Below are 17,224 nucleotides of genomic sequence, written 5' to 3'. Positions count from 1 at the left end.
TATTATAATTAATTTTATCTAATTTGTAAAATAAGCTTACTGTGGGTTTTCCTCATAACAAAAAAGGCATGTGCTTTAACATCGTAAAGTTAAAAAAGCTAGCACGTTAAATAACATTATCATAGACAGATAAAGGCAGAAAGAGAGAGAGAGTGAATATCAAGAGACTTCAATAGCCGAAGCCAGAGACTTGCTCTCCCCATAGCACATTTAGAAATTAATTAATAGCTTAAGGTTGAATGTTCCCTGTGATTGTAAAAGCAGCTGGAGGATACGACTCTTTTTATCCATGTTAGGTGTCACTGCTACAAAGGAGAAGATGTAAAGACAGCCCAAAGAGATGTTTCTTCACCTCAGCCAGGCTCATATGAGTGTAAGACAGGGATGGCACATAATTGTGACGTGAGGGGAATAATCAATTGAAACCTTTCTAGCTGAATTAAACCCAGTGTTTTCTTCGTCTCACCTTTGGGGCTCATGAGGGTGGCTTCTATGGCTTTGCCCCCATCGCCGCACCTCTCGTCGAATGGCAGGCATTGCTCTCCCGTGCCCGCCACCACCTCTGCATTATCTGGCAGCAGTCTTCCCCCGGTGAGGGATCGCACCTTGTATATTCTCCGAGAATTTGTATCAGAGATGAACAGAGCCCCAGAGACCGGATCCACAGCGAGAAAGTACTTATGGGTTGGGTTGTTACTATGAAAAATTAGATTATGGAGAAGTCAGAGATGCACTTATGCAATAAGCTGCTACAGTAATGTGATGTACTATTACGATATAAAGTGGATAATCAAACCGAAACAATACTAACAAAGAAATTAAAATATAGGACTCACCTGTGTCGAAAATCCTTGTTTCTATAGGAAGAATAAAGAAATGCATACTTAAAATGCAAGTATGTGCAAATAACTACATGACATGTACATTTGATTTAGGAGTAAAATTAAAGTCTCCTCTAGGCCATTTTCTTAATACCTGAGCTCCAGTATGCGCGTAGTATTGAGATTGGGATAAACTCTGCGGACGAAGTTCAAGTCTCCAACGTAGAGGCTGCCATCAATGCCCGCTGCCAGGGCTACAGGTGCCAACAGCTTATTTCCATCAGCCAAGCCATTACAGCTCGGGCATGAGATGCTGCGGCGACGCCCATTACCCATGATGCTTGTGATGATGGGTGGCTGCTGGGACACAAAAATGTTCTCACCGCTGCCCTTATGAAGGATGCCTGTGTTAAACACAAAACACAGATAAACAATAATATCTATTTAAATGTAAAAAGCCATTTCAGTAAAAACCATTTAAGAGCTTGGATTTGAGAGTTAAAAGCACATTTCTGGGCTATAACATTATGTTATTTTCAAGGTGACAGTTTGTGCCACTATAAGCCGCCAGGCATCATATCTTCCGACATTTTGGAAGAATGTGACTCATTCCCAATCCTCCATATCTGACCAAACCTTTGGGGCGGTTTCCTGGACAGGGTTTATTCTAGTCACCGACTGAAATGCATGTTTGACCTGCATTAATTTAAAAACAACTTGCACTGACATATCTTAAAGGGACACTACGCTTTTTATGAAAATAGGCTCATTTTCCAGCTCCCCTAGTTAAACATTTGATTTTTACTGTTTTGGAATCCATTCAGTCGATCTCCGGGTCTGGCGGTAACACTTTTAGCATAGCTTAGCATAATCCATTAAATCCGATTAGACCATTAGCATCGCGCTCAAAAATGACCAAAGAGTTCCGATATTTTATTAACGATATTACTCAGTGCCCGAAAATAGCCCCCTGCTACAAAAAGGGTTTTCAAAAGGGTTACAAAACCATTTTCGGGCGCTGCATAATATCATGCCACGGCAGTTAAGTCCTTGATTATTACGCAAGAATGAGAGTATAGTTCCTAGCCATATCTGCTTATAAAATCACAACTTTTAATTTTCCATCAGTCTTAGTACACGATGTAACTACAGAAGAGTCAAGTTTTAAATAGGAAAAGATTGAAACTCTTTGGTAATTTTTGAGCACCCTCCTAATGGTCTAATCAGATTCAATGAATTATGCTAAGCTAAGCTAAAAAGTGGTACCGCCAGACCCGGAGATCGGCTAAATGGATTCCAAAATGGTAAAAATCAAATGTTTAACTCAAGGGGAACTGGAAAATGAGCCCATTATCAAAAAAAGTGGAGTGTCCCTTTAAAATATATCAGGGAAATTGTTTTTTGTCAAGATAAACACCAGTAATGTTTTTTTTGAAAGGTTTGTTTGTAAAGCTACATAAATATCCTAGTCCTGGATTAATCGAAACCACCGCTATATCATTTAATCAGTGACAAGCAAACATCTGATTTTAAGTCAGTTTTAAAGAAAGACTTGTTGCGCTAATAAAGTCATACTACTCCAGGGTAAAAAAGCAACCCTCCATCTGTACCCTAGACTTTGTCAGGAGATTTTTGGCTCTTCTATGTAAACGACCTCAGTATTTCATGAATACTGAAGTGACATTGATATATGAATGTGGTGATATATTGATATGCTGATAATTTTAACACCACACAGTGATGATTTCTGAATTTTGCAGCTTAGCTTTTAAATATGATGTGAGTGCATTGTGAATGTATGCGTCAAGACAGCAGAAAAAATATGACATGTAATTTAAATCACTTTTCTAATAATGATAAGGGAAGGGCTCAAACACAGTAAAACTGCATGTAGTGTAGCTTTAGTGTATATTTAGTTTAACATCTGTGTAAAAGAATAAGGTTCATACCGCTGCGCAGGTTGAGTATATGGTGTTTGTCCAGAGACCAGCCGCCCAGATTGGAAGGTTCCAGCTCATAGCCCTGCAGCATAGCCGTCCTTTTCTCCCACAGCACCAGACTGGGACATGATTCATATTCATATCCCACAGAGACTTGAGGACAGAAAGAGAGAGCACGAGAAATTAAAGAGAGAGCACGCGAAATGCATCAAAACAACATTTAATTAACTACATGACAGGCCAATATTAGAGATGATTAATTTACATACAATGAAGCAGATTGGATGAGGAGTCTAGCTGGGAAATAGCGAGGCAGCATATAAATATTTATTTGAAAACCACAGGCTCAATTAAAAGCCAGCAAATTTAGAGAAACAATAAAAATTCAGCATTTCAAGACACACACGCACACACAGTGATGCAACTCTAAGCTGTAAGTAGGCCTGAACAGAAAATCTACTTCTAATGCCAGACAATCTACTCATTCCCTATCCCCGCCTGTTCATTATTGGCAAATCATTTGTCTAATATAATTATGCTTTTTGCTAGTTACACCTAAATCCATTCCACAGAAAAAGGTGCAGAATATATAAATATATAAAAAACTGGAAGTGAACACTTCTTTCTGGCTTTATGCACTGCTTGGCAGAACTACTATATACTGTGTAAGGGTCCGTGCAAGCCTTTACCAATCACAGCATCTTGGGTGCATTCACACACCACAAAGCACCTCTGTGAAGTGTGAATACGATCTGTTCAGACACCCCGCGGCTGGACGTGATTCCAGCTTTCACTTCTCAAACAGAACTGTGAGATCTGGAACGCTGCCACGGAGTCATCGCAACTCATGAAAGGTTCATGAAAGTGACGAAAAGAACTTCATGAATCAATTACCATAAATGCATAAAGAGATACTTTTGAGAAGGCAGGTGAGCATGTATGACCGTGTGCAGTAGATGACAGATCAGCAAAAGGAATTGTGGGTAGAGGAATTCCAGAATTTAGAGATTGAGTGCTGTATTCAGCATTTTTTCTGCTAAGATGAACTTCATTAGGTATCTGTAGTTGTTCTCAGAGCCTGTGGGGGTCTTTGACAGAGACTGTGAGGCAGAATGCTTCATACTGTAAATGCAGACAGCATCCCAGAGTCCTACATTCACACATATGAGTGCTGATCCCCTGTGATGTGCAAACTCTCACTGTGTTCTCTCAGCAGAGCAGCATTAAACACGAGGACCCATTAACCATCCCCGTTTAACTGCTGTGCTTGTATCACAGCTACAGTATGTAGGAAAGGAATAGTTCTGGTCCTGGATGCGAAATTGTGAGTACAATTTTGTGCAGTGTATAGCAGAAGGACATGGGTTCACACATACTGATAAAAATGTATGGTTTGCAAGTCGTTTGGGATAAAAGCGTCTGCCAAATGCATAAACGTAAATGTTGCTGGAGTTCCAACAATGCTAAAATCCATGATTTTGTAAAAGCAACTATAATGCTTACCAACTGCATCTGACAGGCCGTAGACCCGCTGACCGTATGCATCGGTCTTGTCCCAGATGAAGGTGTAGGCAAGGTTGGGTGAGGCATGAAACCACTTCTGGAATAGGTGGCCTTCCACGGCAACCATCAGGTGGACTTTGACCAGGCTGAGAGGCACCACGGCCTGGGTCATTGTGATCTTGAGCAAAGAGCGGTAACCTGCTGTCCGTGAGCTGAGGTGACAGAGTTTTAGACTGGTGCCTGGAATCTCAATCTGCTCATGAAGAACCTGGTGGACATAGAATGACTTAAGTTTAATACTTAAAACTGATTTATAAATGTGTGTGTGTGTACCGGTAATCATCACGTTGTGGGAATCAAACGTCCCCACAAATATAGGAATACCAGTACATTTTTGACATTGTGGGGACACTTTGAGGTCCCCATGAGAAAACAAGCTTACAAATCAAACAGAATGATGTTTCTTGAAAATGTAAAATAGAAGAAAGTTTTCTGTGATGGTTAGAGTTTGGGTTAAAAAAAAAAACAAGTTACCGCCAAAATCAGTATTGTATCAGGTCAACATTAAAAAGTAAATTCTTAATTTTATGCAAAATCCAATATCCGCTGTCACCTTTTCTCCGTCCTCCTTCTCTGCAGAATGCAATAAATCCGCTCAACAATTCACAGCGCGCCACCATTGTTGTTTACAATGCCTGGAATGGTGCGCTGTGAATTGCATACACATGGAATCCTAGTTTTCCTCATCTACTTTGTACTTTGTGATCAACAAACAAACAAAAACAACATAATAGTTTTGTTGGCATTGATAAACCTATGGTGGTTTTCTGTGATGAAGAAGGAATGTAAGCCATCAAAATCGAATAATTTACACGAGAAACACTCGGGAGACGGAAAAATGCCGGCTGTTGCTTGTTCTCCCGACAGCATCAAGCTTCTGTCATGCCCACACATATTTACCCCAGGGGATTTTTTGAAAAACTTTCCATTATTTTACTCAAAGCCCACGAAAATCAAGCAGGACCAAAACATTTTACAGCTGATCGCTGTCAAAAAGTTCAGCAACGACGTAGATTCTAGGATGACAGCAGTAATGACAGTGTTCTTAATATGACAAAGAAAGTGTTTTGGTTAATGTTTAATCAATGTATACCACTAGTCAACTAAATGAATATAACATGGCAAAGATGAATGCACATTTATATATTGATTCAATAGATTTATTGCATTTTGTGGAAAAATAATCAGTTTTTTTAATAAATCTTTGAAAATCAAATTATGGATTTTTTTATGTTTTTATAACCTAAAGGTGCTATGTGAAAGTTTGTAACAGAAAATAGTGGTTTTCATCTTGTCACTTTCTTGGTATAGAAAACACGTTTTTCTGAAATTAGTCAAAATGGATATATATTGGGTTTTGGAACCAAACTCTTAATTTGTAGCAATAGCCAACAATACATTGTATGGTTCAGTTTTTATTCCAAAATTGTGGGTATTTTTATGCCAAAAATCATTAGGATATTAACTCTTTCCCCGCCATTGACGAGATATCTCGTCAATTAAGAGAAAACGCTTCCCCGCCAATGACAAGATTTTCCGTCTTTCCGCAATACCACTATTATCCACCAGGTGGTGCCCTTCCGCAACTTTTTAAACCCGGAAGTATTGCCCTATGGCAAGCTGCTGCATGTCCGTGTCTGTTTTAAAGATCGCTCTGAATATGATCTTTATGAAAAGTCCGTCACAAAAATTGAATTATCTCTGCTTTTTGCTCAAAATATTGTGTTTTTGCAAAAACCTACCCATATTCAAAAGATGATTGCAAAAGAACCACTGAAGGTAGGATGAAACGTTTTTTTTTTGTTTGAAAGCAGAGGGTCTGTTCTTTCATTTGGTATATTGTATGTTTATATATTCAAAGAAGAACATTTTCTGGAAGGCATTAAACTTTGGTGAAAATCATGAAAAACGCTGGCGCTGGCTGGCAACTTTTTTTAAAAACGCTGGCAGTGAAAGAGTTAAGTAAAGATCATGTTCCACGAAGCTATTTTGTTCATTTCCTACCGTAAATATATCCAAAATGTACTTATCATTAGTAATATGTGTTGCTAAGGACTTTATTTGGACACATTTAAAGGCAATTTTCTTAATATTCTGGTTTATTGCACCCTTGGATTCCAGATTTTCAAATAGTTGTATCCTGGCCAAATATTGTCCTATCCTAACAAACCACACATTAATTGAAAGCAAATTTAGAAGAATATTCAGCTTTCATATGATGTATACATCTCAATTTCAATAATGTACCCTTATGACTGATTTTGTGGTCCACTGTCACATTTATTTCAATCTTTGACATGGCCTTACTTAAAGTGCGTTTTGCAGGTAAAATTTTTCCACGAATTTGGGCAATTTGCTTGTTGATAATAAACCTTTAAATTGTTATCCATTGTATTTTATGTTGTTGGTTATCATAAAACGGAATAAAAAACGAAAAAGTACAGCGGTTTGCAAGGATTCTCCTTTCCCCCTCAACGCACTGCATGACGTCACGTTGGGGAGAGAATTTGCCTTAAGAGCATTGAGAGTGACTAGAGAGATGAGTAAAGTACAATATTCAGATTATATCAATGCAAATTATAGATAAATACATAGATATAGATAGACTAGATAGATAGACTAGATAGACAGAACGACAGATAGATAGATAGACAGACAGATAGATAGATAGATAGACAGACAGACAGACAGATAGATGGGCTAGTATAGAGAGATAGGCAGAAAGCCAGATAGCCTTAGCATAACTTCGTGTAGAAAGTAAACAAACAATTAACATACTCGTGCATGCTGGTTTGAGGGGGACCATAATCCTGCTGAAATGGGTGTATGCGATCTTCAGCACAAACGAATTCAGGCAGCATGACTCAAATCCTGGAAGCTGAGTGAGGCGTCACGTTGTCACATCTGGTCGCGAGGTAAGAGCCTCGAACACCGATCAAAACGCACACATTTCCCTACAGCCAGTAGCGGAGTTTCAGTCGGGAGAGTCGGGACTTTCCCGGTTGGCCGGTCTGATAATAGTTATACATTGTGAGTTATATTAGCAACACCGTCTGTCGGTCTGATGTGCGGCCGGTTCCCGCAGCCCGCTGGTCAAACTATGCAGCCTCTCTGCTCAACAAATATTAAAGTGCTCAACCCGTTCGGCCGGTCCAATCATGTCCAGGATTTATAAAAATACGGGGATCAGTGATTGGTTTCTAGCCTGTCATCCTTTGATGTAAAAAGCCGCCGAACGCCTGTTTATTGCAGTATGCGGTTGGATCAAGCCCGCTGCAGCTGCTGACCGCTGCTTCTGTGTATAAAATGATCGTGTGTGATTCGTTATGATCGCATAAACAATATAACAAAACTTCCTTTTATTTCACATAAAAATATATTTTAGATATTATATGATAGACTAGTAAGTGTGGATTAAGGATGTTTAAAACTCTCTAGCCTGGTGGTCAGGACATGAATGGATTGAATCAGCAGATTTGCAAAGTTTTATTTATCTCCACATATATCATAAATAATAATTAGCAGGGTAACTTTGCAGTATACCACATTATATATTTCCTATTATGTATATATGATTTCCATATTATAAACGTAAGTATTAATAAAACGGCAATAAATGTCTCATCTATTTCTATGGCTCTGGCTGAGGCTTTCATCTACTTCTACCCAACGTGACGTCATCGCCGAATTGCTTAAAAAAAAACGTTAATACCAAAAACATTAAAAAAAAGGGTCTTTAAGACCTTTTTTGAGACATTTTAAAAATGATATACATATCTTGAGTGATTTATGTACCCATTAATCAACAGTGGTGGTTAACCTGCAACACGCCCTTTAACATTAAAGATATCAAGGTTATATAGGTTATTGTATGATACATTTGAGATTGTACGTTTAGATGGTTCAATGCCGTTTTCACCCATAATTTAGTTGAAAATGAATGTGCTTTAACACCCCTTAAAATTCAAGTGGACCGTGAGAGGGACACTGCATTATTTGACAGAAAACTTCATCAAATACAACAACTCAAAAACAAAAAGCTAAACATGTCACGTATCTTTGGAAAGCTGAAATTCTTGTGATTTGAATGATGTAAACTGTTTTAAGATACAATCAACGTAGCAGGTACAATTTGTGTCCTTTTAAGGCTTATTTGCCTTTTTCAGGAAAGGGGTACAAGTGTTGCGATGTGCAGTTTTGCTGCAGTATGTTTTTTTAGAAGGTGAACGATTTTTCTCAGATCAACACAAGAAGAAAAAAATAAATCAGTAAAGGTTAAAGGTTGAATAGAGGCTTACAAAGATGAGAAAAATTAGAAACTAACAATATATGATAATTAAAGTGAAGATGGTAGATGACGGTTGACCTGTGATTGCTATCAGGTTAATGACCTGTCAAACAATTTACTAAAGAAAATGAGAAATTATTAAGAGAAAATGGTAAAGGAACAAGAGCAACATTTGTGATGCGGAAGTGAGCAGAAATAAAGAGCGAATGCAATGAATAACTGAAATGTAATAAAATCCTAATTAAAGAATCCCATCGCTGCAAAAATGCATCAAGGTGGTCATTACAGTAATGAAGCTCTTTGTGCGTAACAACTGAGGATCTCATCTTTCACCTGAGTCTCTGGAATGATGGATCTCTCTCCTGGTCTGGAACTGAAGAAAGAGGAGAGGGGCGAGGCCACCACAACAGGATCAGGCCTCACAAAGCCGCTAAGGTCACAGCTCGGGATCGTGTTTTCCTCCGTTTTCAGCATCAAAGTGTCCATGGCAAAGAAGATGTTCCATGGAAGCCACACCGTGCGCTCTTGACTCAGAAACGGCGCCCGCTCGAAGCGTAAGGTGAGAGAGGCTCCACCGTTGGCAATGAGGTCAAACCTAATGAAAACAGAGCGAGACAAACAGAGTGGAAAAAATCTCTCAGTTATTGATAGCGCTATTACATCCTGAATGCTTTTACCATTAACAATTCCATTTGGCTGGGAGGAATAATTCATTGTTTTGATAGATTGCAGTTTTTTAATGGAAAGATGGAGTTTATGCGACTCTAAATGAATCTAATAAAGATTTGTTTGGTTAGTATGCAGCTTCCAGAATCACTGGAAGCTCATGTAAACAACAAACTCCCAAAACAAGCTTGAGCACAAATAGAGTATTCAAGAGGGCCAACGGCGTTGAAGTAACGTGAAGATACTTACGTCCCATCCTGGCGTGTGAGGGTGTAGCCATACTGGGGGTACTTGACAAATGACACATTAACTCCCACAAGTGGGGTCCCGTCTGTAGTTACCACCTGACCTCTGATCAGTGATGCCAGACTGGTGGAAACAAAGAAACAAGACATCCGGTGCTTGATAACCAAAAAAAGACCCCCAAAACCTCTCACTGAACAACACATCTGTCAGGATTTCAAAACAGTTGTTCAGTAAAAAGAGACAACAATCAATAATATTCTTTATAAATAGCTCAGGGTTGTGAAAGAACACAAATCTGGCAGTATTATTTTTGGCACTCAATGTCCTTTTAGCAGATCCCATGTCTGTACTCAAAAGGGTATTTGAGAAATAACTGACTTTGACTTTGAATGAACCCGGGTGATATTTCAACAGCTACGTCTTACGCACTACGCACATGCAGTCCGGTTGAAGCGTGTGCAAAATAAACACAAACTGCAGATGAATCATAATCACAAATTTGCTTGCCTGGCTCAATTGTGCATATACAGTAAGCCGGCAGTAAACAGAATTTCATTTCTAAGGTAGGTAAGTGTACATTTTCTAATGCTCATGCCAGAAGATGATCAACCAGCCAAACTTTCAATCATGCAGTCTAGCGCAATTTCTGCATTTCTAAAGAGCCAATTCAGGAGTTCAGTAGTGATAGATCGATGATGAAACGTCCTGGTAAACAATGTCAGATTGTGTTTTGTGCACTACCTTGCGTTAAAAGGGTTGTCGGCCGGTATTATGTGCGTGCTGTCCCGTCCCACTAACATTTTGACACGGTCATAGAAGGAACGAACTTTCTGCTCGGGGTGCTGGCCCTGCTGAATGACTTGTAAGGGGTCTCTGGACCCTCTACAAAGTGGACTGTTCTGGCAGGGGCTTTGGATACAACAGTCTGGATCCATACAGTCAGTCAAACCATCTAGAAGACAGGAAGCAGAAATATGATGAGTAATGTCGTATTACGATAGCACACAATCAATCAGAGCTGACTAAGCCAGCAAAAGATTTCTCTCTTATCTCTTCCTCTGATGAAATGGCTTTTTCATCAAAGTGTTCCCGTACATTTTGAACACAATGACGGTGGATCTGAATTTCAGCTTCGTTAATTTACCGTTGGGTTCAAAATGTGCTTTCGTCTTTTTCTCACCTTTAGGCTTTGAATAAAATCACTTACTGTGGAACATCTGATGTGCTCCTTTATAATTTATCAGTCCAGATGAAAGCCACCAGTCCAACTGAAGTTATGTTCTGAGAATTGCTTCAATATTCGATTTAAATGTAAGCTCATTCTTGTGAATTATGCAAACCAAATAATCATAGACAGACGTACATACAGTATATATCATGCCACGCCTGATTAGATTGACAGGTTTATCTTCAAAACCTCAAATAACCATCAGTGTGTGAAATGTAAACACAAGTTTCGATGAATCTGTTTGATGGTAAAATAATTTCTCAGATCCCTGCTAACGTGTAGAGACAATGTTAGATAGATGACTTGACTGCCTTGAAAAGTGGCATTATCAAACATTGATTTTTTGTGTCTGACAGACCAACCTCTGGTTCAGCTAATGGGTTGGAAATAGATGTGTGGCTAAGTAATAAAAGACTGGGTGGTTTCAGTTAATAAGTCTTTATTGTTTGAATTTCACTAATGCCACAGAAAAGAGCAATTACTTGGGAATGTGGCTGTTCCTTTATCTTGGCCACAAAGTTCTTACAGAGTAAACAATAGAAAATCTTACCGCCTTCATTGTCTTTATTGTCGGCACATGACGTCTCCATGGCAACGTTGCAGCCGGTACCCCGCCAACCAGTTTTGCACTCGCAGTGCCAGCTGTTCTGACCCAACAGACACTGGCCGTTCCCATTACAGCGATTAGGACAGCCATCTGCAAAAGAAAGAAAGTTTGATAGGAACTAAAATTATATCCAGATTTTTAAGCATTGGTTACAAAAAGTCCAGTATTTAAAGGACAAGTTCGGTATTTTAGACTTAAAGCCCTGTTTTCAGATTGTTTATGGTGAAATAGAATGGTTTTGACTGAAATTTCGACATTTTCGGCTGCCCTGAGAATTTTCGCGTGTTTGTGTTTCAGCTCAGACCTCTACAAGTTTAATGTGTATTAGTAAGGATTGTTCCAGTGCACCATTAAACCCATTGTAGAGGTCTGAGCTGAAACACAAACACGTGAAAATTCTCAGGGCAGCCGAAAATGTCGAAATTTCAGTCAAAACCATTCTATTTCACCATAAACAATCTGAAAACAGGGCTTTAAGTCTAAAATACCGAACTTGTCCTTTAAATGTATAAAGGAAATAAATTCAAATACTACGTTGCCTTTTTAGTTTTTTCATTATTTGATAAATAATTCAGGCCATAAAAACATTGTTTGCACCTTTTTGCACTTTCCAGGAACAGGGGGCACTTTGGTGTCCCATAAGCATTAGTGCCATATTTTTAATGTTTATTTATTTATTTATTTATTTTTTGAGAAAACACTTAAATGGCACATATTATGCAAAATCCCCTTTTACAAGGTGTTTGAACATACAAAGAAAAAAATCCACCCTCTCCTTTTTTAATCCTTGTTAAACCAAAGCAGTCTCATTAACAGTTGTTTTGATTCTCTTGTTAATGTGATGTCATACTGATAAAGCCCCGCCCCAGCCACTGACTGACTGATTAATTTTACCCAAAAGCTTTTCTAAATGTATTTGTTAGTAGGTTGTATCGCTAATGCAGCTAAAGATACTATTCTCTCAGACAGTATCATAGAAATCGGATCTATTTAACCAAAAGCGCTCTGCTACCTGTCTGCTAGTAAGGAAGTGAGGGCAGTAGCTAATTTGAATTAAAGGTACAGACATGAAAACATTTTGGACATGCTATAATAAATGATCTGAGGGGTATTTTGAAGTGAAACTTCACAGACACATTCTAGGCACACCTGAGACTTATATTACATCTCGTAAAAATTTGCATAATGTGCCCTTTAAACACATTAAGTTTTATATGATGAGTGACAGCTTAATTTAGGCGAAATTTGCAACCCTGTACCCAGCTGTGCAGTAGTTTTCCTTATTTATTAATTCCCTAAATGTTGCCTATTTATTTTTGTTTATTTTATGTTTATTGAAAGTGACAAAACACACAAACTAGAAATTTTAACTTGCATTTAGGCATGTCACGAATTTTGGTAATGCAGAGCTGCAAAAACTTTTACTAGCCAATTGAAAGACGGACAAATATTTGTCCTTAAGTGCCCAATTCTACTCTACACAAACAGTACTAAGACAGAACATATTCACATGAACACTGCATAAATACATAAAAACAAACAGTTGTATTTTGTCAAAAACTCTAACAATGACATGAATATGAAATGCAAATGTTATTACTTAATATTAAAATGTTTTTAAATTCAAGCCATTACTATGTACTGTAGGCATGCATCAGTGCACAGACTGGATCTGCCTCCAATGCGCTCAATGTAAAAATATCAAAAGCATCACTATTCACACCTCAAATCAGTTCAAACTCCGGGAGCAATTAAATTACCATACAGTATTCTCCAGTGATAGCTGCTGTTGGTATAGCAAATGAATTTATCCGAACTCATCCATTCAGGAGGGGATATTTGTTAAGAGCAGATCTACTCTCAGACTGTTCATTTACAGTAGCTGATTAGATTTGGCTGGATAAAGAGGACTGCTCTCTCATGTAAGAATGAAGTTAGAAGAGACCGGGATGTACAGATCAGATTAGGACGCCTTCTCGGGTCAGTGTGTGTGTGTGAGAGACAAAACCAGAGACCTTGAAGTAAAATCACAAGCTAGTAAGAGGTATACTTGAAAAGGCATTTTAAAAGAGAAACCGAAGTGCATTGATAAATGCATCAGGTTTTTGGCGTGAAGTGTTTGCGGGGGTGTTTAATGCATGCAGTTGGGGGATAAACAGGCTTCCTGAAAGACAGAAGTGAAATACAACCTTGTCACGTCGGTTTTGAACTCAAAACACGATTGATGTGATATTTTAAAGGAAGTTTCAGGTAGTGGCATAAAGTGAGGTTGTCAAACAGATGCAAAGAGAAATAAAAAGGCCAATTTCAAAACAATTTAGGGTCACAAGCTTCATTTACATAGTTGGTATGGAATCGGAAGCAGTCACTGTACGCGGCTCCCAGCGGGGGACCGATAACAGCGGCAGTGATTTGACTTCCTGCTGAGTTAATGGCTCCACCTTGAAGTCAATTTCCGTTCTGTTTGAAATCATCACTGATGGCTTGTGGGTCGGCACTCGTGACCGTGGAAGTGACCCGGGAGCTTCATGCTGAAGAGCTGATTGTCCTGCTTGTTGTCTCAAAACTTTTCCTTTGCAAATGCAAAATTAATCTATAATGATACGTGATCAGGTTTACTTAAATTTGGAGTTTTCACACTGGTTTAAATTCAATATCAGTCAATTAGAAAAATATCACGCTGTCATTGCTGTTGCCTCAAAGCTTAGTCTCCAACATAGTTAACACTTTTGTTAGCGTGTCATAGCCTCGATTTATGGTAACCATAGAAACGCAGCCTTTCAGAAGAAACCACAGGGCTGTAGTGTTATTGGCAGCTGACCCAACGCAGGTGACACATCAAATGATTTGTGATAAGTGAAAATGGGACGAAGTGTGAAAACCTCCCAAGCACTGGGACGCAGTGAGCTATTGTGTCTCAAATCAAATGTTGCTTTAATTAATGTAATTTTCAAATGTCTGAGGTCCTTCAGATGCCACATTAACAACCTGCTATGCATCGATTGCTATGCAATATTGAGCTGAGAGAAAAGTCACTTAGCAATGATTGCCTTTTAAATAAAGCTGCCATTTTAAGCAGCCAAATACTTTTGAAACACCACGAGAGCAAAATCTATGTTGATCATTGATCTTCCTCATTGGGCAGCAGCCCCTCTCACGCCAAAGGCCAGTCGATTTTCAGCACACTAACTAGAATAAAGTGGTATTTCACAAACTATTAAGGAACCTGGCTAAAGTAATGCCGGTTGACTCTATTGTAATCTACTTAAAAAGGAGCTGAAATTGCCTTGAGTTATGGGTCAGCGCACACGGTAAAAGAGAGAGACGCCAAAGGTGAGATGGGGAAAGGAGCACACAGCATAGCAACAGTCAGCCACTGATGGATAGAGAGATGGATAGAAAGAGACAGATGGAAAAATATAAAGAATAAAAGAAAGAACGACAGAACAAAAGAAAGAAAGAAAGAATAAGCCAATGATTGATGTCTTAAAGGTGAAGTATTAAGAGAGGCAGAATGTGTAAAAGAAAAAGCCAATCCTCCACCTAACTCTCCTGTCCGCTGGCCTGCAGCCCTCTCGCCTGTAAAGGTCATAAAATAAAGGTTAGATTCATAAATCCTGCAAACATGCCTCAGGAAAAGCCAGATCAAATCCCACAGGGAGTGAACACCTATAATACACCCTCTGTCTGGGCTATCCCCAGCTTTATTGCTCCATATGCCACCACAAAGTCATATAACATCTCATCTTAACATCCTAACTTCAGACACGCGAGAGCAGAGAATCTATATTTAAAGGGATAGTTCGGCCAAAAATGATATTAAACCCATGATTTACTCACCCCCAAGCTGTCCGAGTTGCATATGTCCATCGTTTTACAGACAAACACATTTTCGGATATTTTAGAAAATGTTTTAGATCTTTCAGTTTATTAAATGTAATGTTATGGGGTCCACCCATAGTCCACGACCTTCAAGTCCAAAAAAAGTGCGTCCATCCTTCACAAATTAAATCCAAACGGCTCCAGGATGATAAACAAAGGTCTACTGAGGGTAATCCGCGCGGTGTTGTTGTAGAAATATCCATATTTAAAACTTTATTAACGAAAATAAATACCTTCCCGTAGCACCGCCATCTTAGTCGCGTCCGCATTCAGGAGAGAGTATTAGCGTAGTGTACGAACTTTTCTTAGTGACGTATGACAAATTCGGAGGGCGGGGGCACAGAGCAGCCGCAGAGTAGCCTCCGTAGGCTGCGTAAGCTCTCATCCTGAATGCGGACGTTACGGAAAGGTATTTATTTTCGTTAATAAAGTTTTAAATATGGATATTTCTACAACAACACCGCGCAGATTACCCTCAGTAGACCTTTGTTTATCATCCTGGAGCTGTTTGGATTTAATTTGTGAAGGATGGATGCACTTTTTTTGGACTTGAAGGTCGTGGACTATGGGTGGACCCCGTAACATTATATTTAATCAACTGAAAGATCTAAAACATTTTCTAAAATATCCGAAAATGTGTTTGTCTGAAAAACGATGGACATTAAATTTCCCTTAAAATTTCCAGTTCTGGAGGAAGCACCAAACAAAGAGATTATTTTAAGCCATTAAATCTTCTTTCATATTATTCAAATACATTAATAGTGGTGCCTAACTCCATCAATAGTATATATTTTTTTCATGCATTTATGCTGTGTTGCATTTGTCTTGCATGCTTTATTACCCAGGGTGGGCGTGGTTTTTACTCACGGGCCAATCATGCATTTGATCAAGAGCAATCCACATATACCCAGGATACAATAGCATACAAAGTCAATGCATCCAGCAAACATTAATCTTAAGTCATTTGGCCAAATAAAAATGTGGACTTAAAGGTGCAATGTATAAAACTTATAATGCAATATAATATACTTAACTATGTTTTCAAAGGAGTGTAAAGACTTTACACAATAAACGGGTATGTTTTTTTTGCCTGCCATTTTAATCTACATAGACCGTGGGTCCCCTTACATAGAAGTGGCTGCCATGTTTCTACAGTAGCCCTAAATGGACAAACTGTACTATAGAGTGCATTTTGTCACTACGTTGTCTCGGACGATGACGTGTTTGTCCTGTGGTGGCTACCGTAGCTTTACTATACATTTCGAAAAGGGTGACCTTTGGATAGCTGTTGGTTACAATTCACCACTAGATATTGCTAAAACTACTTGACTATACCTTTAAGTTTTGTTAGTGTTTTTCAGAATGGCACTGCAGTTAAACTCGCCATTATTCCTGCAAACACAAGCCCCTTATTAGTATTCATCCTATGAGCTGTAACTCACACCGGTGCTGAGACAAAGTCATTATCATGTCTCCTTTGGTCCAGCGCCCTGCGTGCCAAAATATGCGCAGTAAAAATGCAGCCTGTTCCTCCTGACCCCTCCACTCTGCACCAACGGCTCATGAAATTTCACATTTATCTCAGGATCGACTCCCTCTTGATCCTCTTTACTCACAGTAATGACCTTCGCTCCTCAGGTAGAGCAACGCTAGAAGCATTATGCCCATTCACAGTGTGTACAAAGTGGATTTTGAAAAAATCTGTATTGTTTATTATTGTGGGTAAAAATGCTATGGTAGAAATTAAACACACAAATTTGTACAATTAGGCTCCCCCTTTGCTGAAGTTGGATTGTTTTGGAAGTTTTTAAACGCGTTTAATCACATACAAAATAAAAGTGATTTTTTTTCATAATATATGAGTGTGTGCTGTGTGTAATTATTATGCATATATAAATACACACACATTCATGTATGTATTTAAGAAACATTTATATGTGTGTGTGTATATATATATATATATATATATATATATATATATAT

The 17,224-nt window shown here is 38.7% G+C and overlaps 1 protein-coding gene across 4 annotated transcripts in view; it reads right to left on the bottom strand.

Annotated features, from left to right (window-relative positions):
• tenm2a (teneurin transmembrane protein 2a) overlaps positions 1–17,224 on the bottom strand; it is a 369,158-nt gene that overhangs the window by 13,031 nt on the left and 338,903 nt on the right. For all 4 annotated transcript variants that reach the window (XM_065271749.2, XM_065271750.2, XM_065271751.2 and 1 more), the window contains 9 exons: positions 11,303–11,449; positions 10,266–10,476; positions 9,528–9,647; positions 8,946–9,207; positions 4,265–4,532; positions 2,771–2,914; positions 976–1,225; positions 837–857; positions 467–696 (listed from right to left, as the gene is read on the bottom strand). In XM_065271749.2, the coding sequence (XP_065127821.2) occupies positions 467–696; positions 837–857; positions 976–1,225; positions 2,771–2,914; positions 4,265–4,532; positions 8,946–9,207; positions 9,528–9,647; positions 10,266–10,476; positions 11,303–11,449 (1,653 nt within the window). The remainder of the gene's footprint in view (positions 1–466; positions 697–836; positions 858–975; positions 1,226–2,770; positions 2,915–4,264; positions 4,533–8,945; positions 9,208–9,527; positions 9,648–10,265; positions 10,477–11,302; positions 11,450–17,224) is intronic.

Source organism: Paramisgurnus dabryanus, chromosome 16 (genome assembly GCF_030506205.2).
Source record: "Paramisgurnus dabryanus chromosome 16, PD_genome_1.1, whole genome shotgun sequence".
In the NCBI taxonomy this organism is placed as follows: Eukaryota; Metazoa; Chordata; class Actinopteri; order Cypriniformes; family Cobitidae; genus Paramisgurnus; species Paramisgurnus dabryanus.
This window is presented reverse-complemented; position numbering and strand designations above follow the sequence as displayed.